At 40.8% G+C, this 17,611-nt stretch overlaps 1 protein-coding gene across 1 annotated transcript in view; it reads left to right on the top strand.

Annotated features, from left to right (window-relative positions):
• The first annotated feature begins 746 nt into the window (after window positions 1-746).
• Window positions 747-17,611, top strand: part of Nox3 (NADPH oxidase 3) — a 53,700-nt gene continuing 36,835 nt past the window's right edge. The window contains exons 1-7 of the mRNA XM_055616111.1: window positions 747-794; window positions 1,388-1,483; window positions 1,596-1,706; window positions 2,910-2,994; window positions 10,852-10,997; window positions 13,470-13,651; window positions 16,633-16,762. Coding sequence (XP_055472086.1) covers window positions 747-794; window positions 1,388-1,483; window positions 1,596-1,706; window positions 2,910-2,994; window positions 10,852-10,997; window positions 13,470-13,651; window positions 16,633-16,762 — 798 coding nt within the window. The remainder of the gene's footprint in view (window positions 795-1,387; window positions 1,484-1,595; window positions 1,707-2,909; window positions 2,995-10,851; window positions 10,998-13,469; window positions 13,652-16,632; window positions 16,763-17,611) is intronic.

The raw sequence follows: 17,611 nt of genomic DNA, 5'->3' as shown, positions 1-17,611 counted from the left end.
TCACTATATTTAATTGCCATGACTTACATTAAGATCATAGAACGACAAACCTGGGAATACCAAAGTATGTGTGCCCCAGATGGGATAAGATCTTTATGCCATATTTCTGTGTGTGTGTGTGTGTGTCTGTCTGTCTCTTTCTCTTCCTCTCTCTGTCTCTCATACACACACATGAAACTTTATACTTTCATCAACATATTTTTAACCTTATAAGAGTTTTTTTATCTGGGAATTTTAGAATCTTTCCCACAATATTTTGAAAAATCATTCAGTCCATATATACTTTGCTGTCACTCCCTGCCTTCTAATGAGAATTTTTTTTTTGAAAGAATGGGAAAAAGGACTTAAAATAAGTATAGTGGGGAGAAACAGGTGGAAATTCTTTGCTATACCCAGCAGCCTTCAGAAATGAGATTATTTCTCAAATTTGCACACAGACTTATTATCACCCTGACTGTAATCGCGTAGGAGATGAATGGGCATGGTCATGAAGACAGGTTCATGAAATGAGTTTCTTTTCCTTTGAATTCTTTGAAGAAGACAGAAACTGTATTTACGTAGGTCATGAAGCATGTCAGCTTGGTGATGTGCTCTTGGCACTGAGTCCTTAATTGGAAATTCCTTCAGAGCTGCTCCCAACAGGTGCTTCAAGGTAAAAACTGTCTAGAAGGGAACCCTTCCTAAGTGCCCAACACAAAGCTCAGGTGACCTGCAAGGAATAACGTGTAGGTACTAAGAGAAGCAGCATGCCGGCGTGCTGGACTTTGAACGAGAACGTGTCTCTCACGGTAGTTGTAAGTATGACTTCTCTAATTGGCTTTAAGAATTCCCCATTCTAAGGATGACATTTCTAAAATGGTTAAAGTCTGGAAATACTATAGATATGAGGCTAACACTTGTTAGCAAACATTCCTTAAATATATTTAACTTAACCTTATAAAATCATGCAAAGTTGGTTTCCAATTTGGTTCATGTTTTAAATATCTTTAAAGTCAAGTAGTTTGTTTTGCATGGTGTATAAGTGTATTTGCCTATCAGACGTAGTCTTTGAATTAGCCTGTGAAACTGTCATTTTTCTAGAATACTTTAAAGATGCTTCTTCTCACCATGGTCAATTCCCGTTGACTAAGAAGATTCTGTGCTTGTCAGTAAATACTTTGAAGTTGACCCCGCTTATTTAAAATAACCTTAACAAAATTAGGTCATTTCTTCTTATCTGTAATCACTGCTAAAATCTAATCTGTAAGAAATAAATGTATGGAGCGAGTCTGATAAATACTAACAAGCTTTCCATTTCGTTTAAAAAAGGAAAAAAGCACCCAAGTGATCCTGGGTGACAGAGTGGTGCGCCACGGCATTGATGGCGTCTCCTTTCCTTCTACCCTAGCTCTCTTGGCTGGCAGTGAATGTCTATCTGTTTGTTGACACGTTCCGCTGGTATGAAAAAGAAGAGGCTTTCTTTTATACGCGAGTTATTCTGGGTGTAAGTAGATTTACTGACAATCTGTTATTGTTTCAGAAAAGAGAGAACACTTTCTACTCCAGGCTTCTATGTTCTCACTGTCCCTCCTTTTGTCTTTCTAACTCACGGGCAGTCTACGCTGGCCTGGGCGCGCGCGTCCGCCGTGTGCCTGAATTTTAACTGCATGCTCATCCTGTTACCTGTCAGTCGGAACTTCCTTTCGCTGCTGAGGGGAGCCAGTCTGGTAAGTACTGAAATAGTTTAAGTCAGTTCAGTTGGTGTTACTCCTAACACAGGTGCAACTGGAGGCTGGAAAGACGGCAAGCAGGCAGGAGTGCTTGCCTTACAAGCCTTAGGATCCGAGTTCAGAGTCCCAGAATCCATGTAGAAAGCAGTGTGAAGCTGTGTGTGTGTGAAACACCAGCGCAGTCTGGGGACAAAGACAGGAGAATCACCAGCACCCTAACTCCTAGTTCAACAAAGGCCTTATCTTAAGGGAATAAAGCAGAGCATGACAGAGAAGGGAACCTCATGTTCTCTGGCCAATGTGCAATGTGCAAATGTGCAAACCCATGCACGCAACTATACACACATACACACTGTTTTCACAAGTGTGATTGAAACATGTATTTTCCTATGAAACTCCCAGCAATTATGTTTACACTTGTTAAAACTGAAAATTGGTAAATACCGTTTAACTTTGGTTCTTTGCCATTGACTTTCTCTATGACACTGGACTCAAGCTTTTCCCACATGGAGAAATGAAAAGATTATGGCAGTTTGAATCACAATCTTTTCTGACTGAAGGGAGATAAGAAACCACTGAGAGAGGGCCACTCAGAAAACATGCCGAATCCTACCATAATCACAATCACAGGACCCAGATTGAAACTAATGCTTTTAACACTGATTGGTGGTAACCCCTTCCCTAATTAGATTTATTTCACCATGCTAATTACTGCTTTCCTCTGTTATTGAAAACACGAAAAATAAGGCTGTCAGTAACCTTTATCAGAAGAAACACCTTACTGTGGAATCATCATAACTTGTGAATATTAGTTATAGATGCAAAGTGTCTTTCTTGGTGTGTTAAGGAATAGTGTACAGGTCATGGAGAACCTGAGTGGGTGGGGGTGGTAGCCATTGCATCTGTGTTCTGTATCAACAAGCTGACTGAGACACGGCTATAAGATTTATTTAAGAGCTCTGAGTTACAGTCAGAGACCTCAGAATTCCAACATTTGGCTTGAGCTGAAACTCCAGCAAAACAACTAAAGATTTTTTGTTTTGTTGTGATCAAATGCCATTATATCCTAAGTTCTGTGTTCCCACCTGAAGCTACATAGAGATCTAATGAGCCTGGGTCTTAGCCTCTTAGGTCTCATGACACTGTTAGTTTCTGTGTCCATTTCTGTAACTCATTTATTCATTTATTTTGACATGTTAGTGCTGCAGAGGCCCATGGAGAAGGCAACTAGACAAAAACCTCAAGTTCCACAAACTCGTTGCCTATGGGATAACTTTTAATGGAGGTACGTCCTTACTAACTGTCTAACAGGCTTGGTCCTGTCTAAGTGTCTGACCTCATAGCTTTCTTTTTGTACATTTCTCCCAAGTTCATCTTTAGACAAAAGAAACTTTCACCCTGTATCTACCACATGAAACCTTGTATTTGCTTTTTTCAGTTTCTAACCTATACTCAAATGAGTTTTTCTGTAATAATACCTCAAATATCAAAGAAAAGTTGGTAAAATTTCCTTTTGTTTGTAAGTGGCTTGTCTGAAATGCAATGATAAATACCTATTTAAATGAACACTTTGCTACTCATATAATTCAGAACTAAAATCAACTCATAGACAAAACCTCACTCATATAATAGGAAAAATGACAATTGCCATTTAATGAATGTTGATATAGATGGAATAATGTTCTTCTTTGTGTGGTAAGGATACCTTGCTCTTATCTCTGATATCAGAGGTAGAGAAAGGGAAAAAGAAAAGCATGTTCATATGAACTAGGTTCTGAATAGCACTGACTTAGTGGACATAAAAGAATCTTGAAAAATACAGATTGTACAGTCATATGAACTGCTATTTTACACTTGTCTTTTAACTAGAAATTACTATCTCTGAGCAAGTTTAGACACCCTTGAGGAAGAAAAAGAATGAAAAGGGCGGTAGCAATCAACCAGCTTGCAGTTTTGCTGGGAAACAAAGACATTGAAATAAAAGGCCACCGGAACGATAAAGAGTTATGATTCGGGACTCTTTCTCTCAAACTAATTTAACTATAAACTGTTTTCCTCATTTGTTTTTATCCTCTCATGCATAGAAAACAGCAGAGTAAAAGGAACACTCAAAACAAATGTGAATTTAATTAAGCAACAAGACATGACAGACGGTGCCGGGGTGCCAATTAACACAACTTTGGGTGTGCAGTGAGACATGTGGGGAAGATTCTCCCCATTGATTGTCTTAAACGTCAGATCAAACCAACCCGAGATATGCTTTGCAGAAGGTCTTTGCGGTCTGTTTAAAAAAAAAAATAGTGTAAAAAAAAATCAAGTCCTAGATGAAACAGCTGGTGGACGGAGGCCTGGGGATGGGGCTGGTCTCGCTGCACGTCCCAGGGCTGGGGACAGTACAGAGCACATATGTGTATGCTTAGAGCCTTTGGAAGTCAGTGGCAACACCAGGAAGGAGACTCCAGCTCAGAAATGGGAGCCATTTCCACACTTAGAAGCAATCAAGAATCAGAACTGGAGTCCCCTAAAAGCACTGAGCTCCCTATGGTTGGAGGCTTCCAGGAAAGGCCACGGAGCTCCTGGCTAAACTTGTCAGAAAAGGAATTCTAGGATTTCTCTGGGCTGTCTTTAAAACATTCAAAATTCCCTATTTCTGAATTAAGAATAGAGATTGAACACAGTGAAAAGGCAAGAAGAATCTTATTACCATGCATGGGTTAAAGGCAGATTTTAAAAGAACATTTTAAAGATGCAAAGAAAATAGGTGGTCATCAAAATTCATCAGAAAGGGGCACAAAGCATACATGAAAACATGAGTTGTGAACGGCTTCCTTCCTAAATCTCTGGGTATATATTCTTTCTATGGACCATATAAATGCATAGATAATATACATTGACTCTCTCCCATGAGCAGTGCACCCTGATAAGGCCTATTACCCTTTGAAGCCCCTGTGGTCAGTGCTGTTTCAGGATGGTGTGAAATCTAGTGTGAGTGAATATTTGACTAGGATCATGTGACCAACTTCTTCTATAGCACCTCAATTGCTGGCCGAGTGAGCTCAGAATAAGCCTCCACAGTTCACTGTGGAATTAAAAGAGCATCAATAGCAATATCATTTCTCTACCTCGGTAAGATAGGGCAGACTACTTCAAGACTAAATCTGTGTGGAATCTAAAGGATACAAGGTCATTCATTCTCTTGCTGCTATTGCAAATAAGGTCAAGTCTAAGGCACAGCACATGTCAGAGGAGCTCCACAGTTCTGGCCAAAGTTGTTACTTACCACACCCTCTTGCCTTTTCCCCTTGGGTGCTCTTTGGAGAAGTGGTTCTCAACCTGTGGGTCATGACCCCTTTGAAGGATGTGTATCAGATACCCTGCATATCAGATATTTACATTACAATTCATAACAGTAGGAAAATTATAGTTATGAAGTATCAACAAGAGTAATTTTACGGTTGGGGGGAGTTCACCACCACATGAAGAACTTTATTACAGTGTCAGGAAGGTTGAGAAGCGCAATTCCAGAGTCCTCTAACACCTTTGCTCAGCTATTCCCCTCTGCTGAAATTCCCTTTCCTTCATGGTCCTCCCTGGGTAGGTAAGACAGTACCATACCAAGGACCCCCTGTCCGACTGCTTGTTCTAGACCTCATAACTTCACCTACAGGTCTCAAGTCACACTCCCTACAGAACTGTCAGTCTCTGAGAGCCTTCGAGACATGAAGCATCTCTTGCATCTTAGCCTGAGTCGCTAACGCAAGAAGACAGTGACACATTTGGTCAAACCAGGGTGAGTGGCGTGAGAGGCTGGAGGAATTGGTAGGAAAAGAGCAAGACACAGACGCCCGAGCTTCATGTGGATGAAGTAGGGTTTGGGGCCTGATACTAATCGTTCAAGATTATAAATTCACATTCAGCTGCAAGGAGAAAAGCCAGGCTGTTCTCTCTCTCCCTCTTCTCCTCGCAAATCTCCGAAGGGCATTGGTATTCTTTCCAGCCCACTTCTCTTGAACATCTCCTGGGGCTCACCCCCAGCAGGGTCAGAGCTTTGTCTCCCAGCAAAATGCCCTCATCCCATCTTCCATGGCAACCAGCCCCACCGCTGTGGTTTCCAGCCCAACAAAAGCACCAAGGTGGAAAGAAAACTCTACTTCGTCCAATCCTTGACAATGCAATTACTACATTTCACATTAACTAAGAAATGTGGCTGGCAACTGTGCTTTTAAAGGAAAAAAAATGCTAAGCCCCAGTTTCATAGCTACACCTTGCTTTTCTCATTTGTCCTTCTGCTCTATTCACGGGGGAGCAGCTGCAGTGTCCCTGGGCTTATTTTATTAGCCTCGCCCATTATGCTGCTTTTCAGATAGCCAAGTGGCTTAATAGAGGTGTGTAACCTTGGAAGAAATGCATCCACAGAGAAGTTTGCATGCCAGCCTCTAATTTCTCATCCGTTCCCCTAGAAGTTGAACTGCAGGCTCTAATTGGTCGGATCATTAAAGGATGTAATTAGAGACTGGTGGATGGAGGCTAGGGAGGGAAGAGAAGAGGCGAAACAATGGTATCTTCCTGCCTGCCTGCTTGCCTGCCTGTGATAAGCAGGAGCCCCCTCCAGCCACTAATAAATTGTGTTCAGGGACCTGTAACCTCACTGGTATAAAAACCGTAGTTTCACAGCCTTTACGTTCGCATTAATGTGGATCTTTCTGGATTTCCTGGTCCACGGCAGACCTTGAAGACCCCTCCAATTGAAAAGCAGTACTTGGAGCCTGAGTTTCCATCAACGGAGGTTGTAAATTGTGACCCACGCAGCTCTTTCCGCAAATTCTGCAACTTGTGTCTGCCAGGTTTCCGGGGTGTAAAATTACCCTGAGTGCCGCTCCCGAGGAGTTGCTAAAATTAGTTCGCAAACATCAATAAACAGAACAGGGGCAGGTTGAGAAGAGAGGGTACAGAATAAAGCTGCTGAGAAAATGATTTGGAGCACCCAAGGTAGAGACGGCCAAGGCACACCACATTCCTTGGGATCTGACCCTAACAAACTGCCACCAACCAGTTCACCACCGGAGGCGCTCGAAGCTCCAACAAGGCATCACCGGAACTCCTGCCTCATAGGTTCTAGCGCGATTTACACGCAGGCGGCTCACACTCTGCCAGAATGGACCCGTTCTCCACCAGACCCACGTTAGAAAGTCTCATGCAGGTTCTGGCTTCGAAAGCCCTGGGAAGACCTGTTCCTAGGTCCTGGTTTCCACGCACAGCTTTATGAAGGGGTGACTAACTCCAGACGCACTGTTGTCTCTGACAGGCAGGCAGAAGGGTGCTATTATACCTCCTTTCATCTGTAGGGGGAGGGAATAAGAAGGAAAGAAAGATATAAAGGGCCCTTTCTTGAGGCAACTGGCTCTAACTGTAGCCTTTCGGTAAAAGTTCCTTATTTGAACTCAGAACTTTACAGACCAATTGAATGGGCATGAAGAGCATTGCCAAGATAGCTGGTCTTTTAAAAAAGAACTTGGGTGAGAAAATAAAATTATAGAAAGACCTGCTTACAGCGGGTGAGTTATGGAACAAAGTTATCTTGAGGTTTTACAAGTATGAAGCAGTGTAGAGCATGGAAAGTCCACAGGGGCACACAAGGAGTTAATTTTCAGTCAGCAGGATTGGATTCACTGCAGTACTGAAGATCTCCCTCTTAAACCACTGTGAAGTTTTGGAAACAAATTATGAATTTCACATCCGTAGAACCCTTTTCAGTGAAAGGTGTTTTTAGTGAGCTTCAAAGAAATACAGTTGTCACAGGCTGGAAGAGGTCTAAGATGTCATGTGGTATTATGAATATTCTTTCCCTGAATCTACCCATTTTACAGATGAGAAAACAGAGACAGAAAGAAATTAGGTAATTAAAAAGCATCCACTTCTGTATTTTTTTCTGCTAGACACCAACACCCAATCTATTATGAGAGAGTATTTCAGTAGCAGAGGAGAGAGACCAACCACAGAAGCATCTTAAACCCATTCACTGAATAGCTTGATTGTTCACATTAAAAAGAATAAGATGTATAAAATAAAAAAAGAAAAACTACAGTGTCTGAAAAGGAAGGAAAGCAACCTCTCCCATAACCTATTAGCCCCAGTGGCAACAACTGCTATACATATACGAGCCCCAGCTCAGATATTTCTAGTTTTCAGCCATGATCAAATCTAAAGTGAAAATCGAATGCTTGCACAATCAAAATGGTCTCGGGTGCTTTTTACCCTGAGAGTCCCAAGATAACTCAAAGATTACACATTTAATCTACTTTGTGAAACAAAAGCAAGAAACATTTAATACATAAACTTAAAAGTACAGGAGAACTACAGGGTAGCATAGTTCTAGCAGAGTCCCTTAGAGGCCACGCCTTGTGAGATGTCTGCGTTTCCTTCTCCACATCGTTAGTGTCTTCAGCTCTGATAGAAGAGATGTGGCAACAGGAGTGAATCAGTAGCTCCAGGTCCTAAATTATCTGTCCCACATACTTAAATGCACTTTAACATTGTCAGATAGCCACCTGGAAATCAACCTAACAGGAAACAGATTTAAATCAACAATTCATTCCAAGGGAGAGAAGTGTTATAAAAACAGGCAAAGATGAAAGAGAATTCATTCATTGCTTTTTTAAATTTTTTTGTGGTTGTTGGTATAGATGATTCATTAGTAAATCAATCCTATAATATAATATGAAAATCAGTTTCTGAGCCTGTGATATGGGAATGCCCCCAGTCCCTGTCTCCATGGAGAGAGAATGATTTTTGTTGTTGATAATCTTGTATCGGCCACTTTGCTGAAGGTATTTATCAGCTGTAGGAGTTCCCTGGTAGAATTTTTGGGCTCTCTTCTGTATACTATCATACCATCTGTAAAAAGAAATACTTTGACTTCTTCCTTTCCAATCTGAATCACCTTGATCTCCTTTAGTCGTCTTGTTGCTCTAGCTAAAACTTCAAGCACTATGTTAAATAGATATGGAGAGAGTAGACAACCTTGTTATGATGTATTTGGTGGAGATCCCTGGAAGGATTGTTCTCTTCTGAGGGGAGGTGAAGATGGGGATGGATCTGGGAAAACGGAGAAGCGGGGCTGGGGGCTGGGGAGAAAGGGGGGAGGGGAAACTACAGTGTAATATGAGTGTAATATGAGTGAATAAAGAAAAAAAGAAAAAAGAGAGAAGATGCTGCTAAATAAGAGATGGCATTTCTGAATAATTGTGCAACTATACCCACAGACGTCAAACAGCAGCAATATTCTCAGAAGCACGTGCAAACATGAACACACCTGTATTCGGAAGCCAGAAGTTGGCATTGAGTGTCTTCCTCAGTTGTTTTCTAACTTTTTGAGACGGACTCCCTCCCTGAGCCTGGAGTTCACCATGTTTTGGATGGACTGCCTAGCCAGCAATTCCAAGTATCTGCCTTTTTCCCCTTCACTCTGCCCACACAGCACCAAGGTCGTAAACCAACACCGCTGTGCTCAGCTGCTACACAAGTGTTGGGGATAGAACTCCAGTCTCCATGCTTACAATAGCAAGCCCTTTGCCAACTGAGCTATCTCTCCTACCCCCAGTATTCTCAGAAGCTGCTTGATTTCATTTGCCCTTTCTTCCACACCTCCAGTCCTAGAGGACAACCACAGAGGATGCTGTGACACACCCACAATGTGTATAGACCATAAGAGTCGCTGCCACAACTACTTCTTCCCACCACAGACGCAGAAGGAGGAAGGTGGGAAATAACTGTATCCCGTGTAAAGAGCCCTGCCCGCACACTTAGGACCGATCCCAACAGCGTGTGTCAACTGGCCATGCAGCTGGGTCTCCATGGAGACGGTGTGACTGCTGGCTTCCCAGCAGGGTTTCCAAGCTAGGAAAGAGCAGCACGTGTGCATAATCCCCAGGCCAGACCATCCTGTTTCCTCGAGTTTGTCCTCCTCTCCTAAAATTTAAACATGCCAACTCTCAGACCTAGATAGCACACTTTACTTCAGAGGACAGAAAGAATATATTTGGTTCCGCAAATACAGGCTCATTTCAATTCTGTGAGAATCATCTATGCAAATATATGTGTGTATGTAGTTGTATCAGCACATAGATATGTATATACATACATAATACATACATATTAAAACATGTGAAGAGAAGAACAAAAAATATGTCTGAAAAAATGCAAAGACAGTATCTCCCTGGTGTCAAATGGCTTGTCAAGTAAACATACATTGCTGTTTGTATGTTAGGATACTATGATACTATGATACTGTGTATCATAGTATCCTATGTATAATTCTTTCTGATTTCTTTAGGCAGCTTCATGTTTCTGTAGCCATAAGTATACCATCTTTCCTTAAGAATTACACTGTAATGTATATTATCTTGTATTGTGTTGTATATTGTCTAGGACTATCATTGAGCCATGATAAAACACTGTGGCCAAAAAAGCAAGTTGGGGAAAAGAGTGGGGGCAAAGCAAGGAGAAAGGCTTAGGGAAAGGGTTTATTTGTCTCCATAATTGAAGGAAGTCAGGGCAGGACCTCACACAGGGCAGGAACCTGGAGGGGGAAGCAGATGAAGAGGCTGTGGAGGGTGCTGCTTACGGTCGTGCTCCTCATGGCTTGTGCTTTCTTACAGAAGCCAGGACCACCAGCCCAGAGACTCCACTCACCGTGGAGCAGGCCCTCTCACATCAAGAACTCATTAGGAAAATGCCCTACAAACTGGCCTACAGCCTGATCTAATGGAGGCATTTTCTCAGCTGAGCCCCACCCCCTCTGATGACCCTAGTTTGTGTCAAGTTGACATAAAACTAGCCAGAACAATAGCCACTTCTTAATATCATGACTTACATCACTTCCAAAATGATTACATATTTAAAATTAAATCATGGTGAATTGAGATTACTTCATTTCTTAATATAATTAAAATACGTGCGGGTAAGCCATACGCCATATGTTCCACTCCATTCAAGACGATGGGAAAGATGCGCAAATAAATCACTTTTCCTTGTAGACTGCCAAAACCAGAACAGAGAAACTTAAGGTAGCACCACAGTGTTTTGGAAAGACTACAGGAGAGGGCTTTGATGCAGCCTATGTCTGATGTGTCCCCATCCTCAGTCATCCACGCTGTGGCACACGTGTTCAACCTGGAGCGCTACCACCTGGGGCAGGCCCAGGATGCCGAAGGACTGCTGGCTGCGCTTTCCAAACTTGGCAATGCCCCAAACGAGAGCTACCTCAATCCCGTCCGTACCGTGTATACGGTGAGTTCGTGTTTGCATGTTAACCAGCCTCACTGCTGCAGAGTCACCTCTCTTCCCATCCCTATATCAAGAGCAGTAGATTTCAAAAGCTTTACATAAAAGAGCTGATAAAAGAGGTTTCTGCCAAATGCTAATATCAATTTCACCTTTCTTTTTTAGCAGCAAGTTTTCTAACCATTAATGTGGCTGGAAGGATGTGAGCAAGGAGAAAAACATGCTCCACTTAATTAATTAATAGTGAAAAGATACATGTGATATTTTAGGAATGCAGAAACCTGTTAAAGCCTTAATATTGTGAATTTTAAAAGCAGCTCCTGATCAGATTTCCCTAGCTGATGTTAGATTCACAAAGTTTATGCCATCAAAACCCAGAAATGATAGATTGGATGCTTTGTTTTCAACCTGCAAATTATTTTTCTGGGTCTGTTCTCTGTGCCTCATATTCCGGCACATGTGTGAACTGCTGGTTTGCCAAACCATACGCTGACTGAAGAAGGTCGTTGCAGAATGACAGCTGTGGCTGGCGACACCATCAATGCTCATATCTAGGTGCACAGAGCAACAGTGTCTCTGAGAAGAAAGATAAAATCAGACACAGCATCTTATCCTTACAAGTGAAGGCCTCCTCTCCCTCCAGCCACCCTGACATCTCTCGTGTTGATTCATCGAAACATTTTCCAAGAACTACCATATTAGAATAGAGACCAGATTCTTTTAAAAATCTGTTTTCCAAAAGAAAATGTCTTAAGGCCATACACTCCACCAATAGGAATCTCTCTGGTTGTTATTACCTAGGCCTTCTCTATAAGTGACAGTTTTGCTCATATTCCTTTACTTACGAAGGAAAATTCAGATTCTACTTAGGAAAAAATTTTTCAAAGTCAAATTCTTGATTTTCTTATGAACGCTTACAGTATCAGGCCATTAATAAACTGAATTCCCTTTTCTTAACTGACATCAATTAAATTCACAAATTTCATTGCTACAAATCAAAACTACTTAGATGCTTAGATGCCCTAAGCATTCAGAAATACTTTTAATACCATTTCATTGAATCTCAGAATTTATCTGGCCACCTGTTTAGGTCTACATTTTTCCCCACTAAGGCTTTACATAATTCACTGCTCACAAGAGACCCAAGAATAAATCTCAACATCTTGAAGAGACTATGCAATAAATAGTATTTATTATAAATAACCTTTAAAGCAATTTAACAAGCTAATTAAGTTACTCCAAACACAGTTGTTTCAAATTTTTAGAAGCAATATACTTTGTAAGTACTAATTAAGCTCAGAAGCCCCTCTAATTTGGGTATTTGGAGAGATGATTATCAATAACTTGAGACATGCATTGAATCAATTCGTAGGTAATGGCAGTGAGCGCAGACCTGCCCAGAAGTCTATGGCAGGGAGAGAGAAGAAATGAGCTTTCATAGTCAAAAAATAATGATTTGAACTTAGCGTATCACGTGCTGTAAATTGACGTGGAAAGTGCCTGAGTATACTTACAAAAATATTTTAAATGTTTTACGTATACTCTCTTTCAATTTTATTCCACTTTTCTATTCTGTAAAAAGAAGAAAATAAACAATGGAGAAGTCCCTGTCCAAATTACTTCCAGATCTCAAAGCAGCCTAAATTAATGAGGTTTTACTGACAAAAGATACAGTGTAAGTTTATTGAGTTGGTAGTTGGCTCAGAGATGGGAACACAGGGTATGAATACTAATGACTAAGCAAGAGTATGGAAACTCACAATAAGAACAAAAATGTTTTGCAGCAATGTTCTAAAAGGCTATTTAACTGTCCCTTGCACTCATGGGTCAGAATCCTGGCCTTTGGGGAGTGCCCGCCAGGTAAAAACACCTGTACCCATATTGACCACAGAGGATTTGCCAAGCCTTACTCCAAGGCCCCCTGAGGTAATGTGAAGGAAGTGCAAGTCATCGTTCCTTCCAATTAAAAAGCTAGAGCAAGGCATAACCACCAAGGGGAAAGAGCATGCAGTTGCTCCCTCAGGACTGCCCCTAAGGAAAAGCTCCCCTCAAAAAAGTGTTTATTAATGTTAAGATGAAATTAGGTGAGCCACAACTTTTAAGCTTAAAACTTAAAAACTTGAAACTTGAGCTTATACTGAAGCACTGTTCTTCAAAAGCTTTCTAGCACCAACTCAAAAAGTAGCTTTGACAAGAAAATTAATTCAAGCAAATGGAAAATATGTGCTTAATGGCATGGTATTTTATAAAGTTTGAGTAAAGTAAATATCCATGGTGAGACAGGGGAGGAAGTAAGAATTTACCATGATGGTTTCTTAAAATGTACCTGGACTTTGGTGAAATGTACCTGGTCCTGTGGGTTGTCACAGAACACCCTAAATTGTTCTTTGCTTGAATCCTTTAGTACTGATCCTAAAAATGCAAAAACCCAAAATATTAATTTGCTCGTACTTTGTGTACTAAATTTGTGTCTCCTAGAGCACGACCATCAATCTATTAATGACAGTCTCTGGGATTACTGGCCTGGTGATCTCTGTGGCTCTGATCTTGATCATGACCTCTTCAACTGAGTTCATCAGACAGTCCTATTATGAGCTATTCTGGTATATACACCATATTTTCATCATCTTCTTCATCAGTCTGGCCATCCATGGAGCAGGGTAAGTCCATATTAGATTCAGGGTGTTCGGACCAGTGTCTCTATATATACGTTCCCTGACTATTGAGAACAGAGCATCCGTGAACATTGTTGAGCAAGTATTTGTGGTGCAGAATGTCAAGTTCTTTGAGCCCACGCCAAGCATAGCTGGGTAGTATGAATGGTCTAGCTTTAGCTTGTGAGGGTTCTCCACACACCAGTTTACAATCCCATCAACAGCTTCCTCCCCCACATCCTCACCAGCATTTTCTGCCAATCGTTTTCTCAGTCTTAGCCATTCCGACAGGCATTAGATGGGTTCTCAGAGTCATTTAATTTGCATTTCTCTAACTGGAAAGGATGTTAAAGGCCTTGAGATATTTCTTATCTGTTTTTATTTCTTCTTTTGAGATCTCTCTGTTCTGATCCATAGCCCATTTTTAAATTGCATTGTTTGTTTTCTTAACTCTGGTTTTTCAATCCTTAGTATCCTGTGGACATTAATCCACTCTCAGGTGCATAGATTGCAAACACTCCCTCTTACTCTGTAGCTTTCCTCTTCACCTTATTGTTTTCTTTGCTACACAGAGCTTTTTAGTTCTTTAAAGTCACATTTGTCAATGATTGGCCTTAATTCCTGAGTGAAAGAAGTACTGTTCAGAAAGTCGAGGATTCTGCTTATGTTTTCTTCTAACAGTTTCAGTGTTTTTGTGTTTCACACTGAGATTTTGGTCCATTTGAAGTTGATATTTGCGCAGGGTAGTACATACAGGTCTAATTTCATTCTAGACACCCAGCTCTCCCAGCATCAGTTGTTGAAGATGCTGTGTTTTCTACAGTGTGCGCATTTTGGCATCTTTGTCAAATCCAAGATGCGTTGATTATGTGTTGTTTTGTTTGTGTGTTCTATTTTTCCATTGGTCTACACGCCTGCTGTGTGTCAGTACCATGTCTCTGTAATGTAGTTTGAAATGTGGTGTGGCAATCCCTCTAGCATTGTCTCTTTTTTTCCTCAGAACCACATTGGCTAACCAGACTCTTTGGTGGTTCCATATGAATTTTAGAATTTTTTTCCTAGTTCTGTCAACAACATCATGAAAATTTTGATTAGGGTGTGCAGAATCTGTAAACTGCTCTCGCCATTTTCACAACATTAATCCTACCAACCCATGAGCATGAGCAGTCTTTCCATTTTCTAGTGTCTTCTTCCTTTCCTTTCTTCAGAGATTAATACTTTCACTGTGGAGGTCTTTTATCTCCTTGGCTAAACATTTTTTTATACTATTGCTAATAGGAGTGATTTTATAATCTCTTTCGCAGCTTGTTTGCTGTTAATATATAGGAAGGCTCCTGATTTTTGTAAGTTGGCTTTAGAAATCTTAGTGTAATCCTCTTTGAATGTGGGGAATATTCCTGTAACCCCCTAAACTCACATCTCCTGCACTCACACCCAGTGTGTTAAACCACGAGTGGATTCCAATGGTCAGTAACTTGCTAAAGATGTTTTTTTTTAATGCACAAATAATATTTCATAAGGAGAATGTTTGAGCTATTTCAACATTGCTGAAAGCCTTATTTAGGGATAAGGACCTCATTTAATCTTCTCAGCTTGATATATTCTGCAGCTACTGTTTACATCAAAAGCGATTGGCAAATTCTATACAAGATGCCAAGTAGATGTAGGATTGTTGGAAGGCATTAAAGCTCACTAGTCTACCTATTATGCAATGGTATAGATGGAGAAATTCTAAACTTTTTAATTTTTATTAACAATATACTTATGGAAGCTTTTGTAGATAGCATGGAGAGAGTTGCCTACCTTCTAAGGATGTAGGTACTGAAACACATGACATCCACAATCTGGCTCCCATTTATCACTCACCTATCCAAGGTGGGCATTATTTCTGCCCTGGAGATTTACAGATAGTACTGATCACCTGACTCAGAGGGGTGTCATCAAGTTTGAGTGACTTACGTGGAACACAAAGGCTAACATGTCATTTCTAGCAGACACCATGCTGCTCACAAAAGCATTATTGCTACTTCCTCCCATGCCCAATAATAGCAAAGGAGATACTGCTCCACAGCCAAACCAGGACACATGTCTCTGTGATGCTGATGTTTCTCAGTCTATGAGCACATAGTTTCTGAAAACAAACAAATACATCTTATTCGTTAGCACCTAGGAATTGAGCAGCTTCCAGATTCTACTACGTCGGTGTCTGGTCCTTTGCTGTGAGAGTACAAGTCAGTAAAGTCATCCTGAGAGGTGATGCCAAAGCAATTTGCAAAGGTCAGTCAGTCATGCATCTATAGCAGATGCAATATGGTAGGATTACAGGACTCTTTATCCAATGATCCATTCATTCAGGCTTCTCTTTCTACTTTTAAATTTATTGATAGAGCCTCAAAGACACATTTCAAAGTGACCTGTTTTGACCTTGTCAAATGCTAAGCCTGCTAGTGGTCACTGGGGGAAAATATACCATTATTCTGGGCACTTCCTTTGACTTATTCACTTGAAACTTCTAAGTGCTCAGAAACAAGCTAAGAAGGGTAGAAGTTAAATCAATCCGCAGAAGAAGCCAATCGTACAAAGTTAGCCAATTAGCCCAAATCAGCAATCAGAGGAGATGAATCCTAATTAAATTCAACAGTCTACAAAAGGATGTGTTCAAACAATTTCCTTCATTATGAATTCTCTAATATAGACACTTTCAATGTGACACAGGGTACCACAAAAGGCCACTTCTTTTCTGGGATCTTCAAAGTTATACAAAGCTTTTTAAATGCCTATTTTTAAAGATGTTGAGGGAAGTGAGTGACAGCCCAAGCTTCAAGAGATGGGAGTGTTGTTCCGGAAGCCACTGCAGAGTGTAAATCTGTGTAAAGACACTGCTCAAAATCAGCTTGACATTTTTGTGCTTTTTATTTTGTTTTCTCTCTCTCTTTCTCTCTCTCTCTCTCTCTCTCTCTCTCTCTCTGTGTGTATGCATTTCTAAGTCGAATTGTTCGAGGCCAAACTCCAGAGAGTCTTCAGCTGCACAACGCCACCTTCTGCAGAGACCTCTATGCCGAATGGCAAGCAGCTGCCTTGTGCCCTGTACCTCAATTTTCTGGCAAGGAACCTTCGGTAAGAATGAACCCAGGAGCTTTTTAAAAATAAATGTCCCCACGGTTAAAATAACGAGAGCTTTTATAGGCTTGAAAAAAAAGAACCGCCCATGTCACCACTTGACGAAGCCAACTCTTTATTAAGTGGGCTAATGGAGAAATCAAGTTATGGATAATTTTAAAAGAGATTTACTGCCAAAAGCACTTTGTTCAGCTTTGAAATGTATTCTCCTTAGGCTTAAATATGGATGTCTGATATTGTGGGACTTCATAACATCAGAGTAATGGCTCTGAGGGAGTTAGCTTCATGGCTCACCACGCTCTGCACCCTTGCTATCTCTCTTGCCTGACTTCTCAGTAACTAGGAAGACAAAGTCTTTTCATAAGTTTGCCTTCTTTCTTTCTCCAATTTTTGGTGATCAAAAGAACTAGGGGTGTCCAGTTACTTTTGTTCTAATTAAACTCAATGTTAGCCAAGAATAGATTTAATTAATTTAAGCATTAATTTGGTGATAGTGTCCACAGACTTTTGAAAGTTATGTTTTCTAGGTTGGCAACTTAGTTAAACGGGAATAAAAATTCCCATTGGTAGAGTACTGAGTTCTATCTCCAGCACCACAAAAAAACATGCCTGTAATCCCAGCCTGCAGAAGGTGGAAGCAGGAAGGTCAGAAGTTCAAGGTCATCATCAGCTACCTGGGGAGTTCCAAGAGGGCCTAACCATTCTGGAAGACATGAGACCTTGTCTCAAAACAAGCAAAAACAGAAAACAAAAACTAGGAGGAAAAAAAGTGCCCTAAAATGTGTGATCATTTAAAATAAGAATAGAATAGAATAGAATAGAATAGAATAGAATAGAATAGAATAG

The sequence above is a fragment of the Psammomys obesus genome, unplaced genomic scaffold, assembly GCF_907164565.1.
Source record: "Psammomys obesus unplaced genomic scaffold, mPsaObe1.curated_primary_1811, whole genome shotgun sequence".
Classification (NCBI taxonomy): Eukaryota; Metazoa; Chordata; class Mammalia; order Rodentia; family Muridae; genus Psammomys; species Psammomys obesus.
The sequence above is the reverse complement of the archived record's forward strand: the minus strand, read 5'-3'. Positions and strand labels throughout refer to the sequence as shown.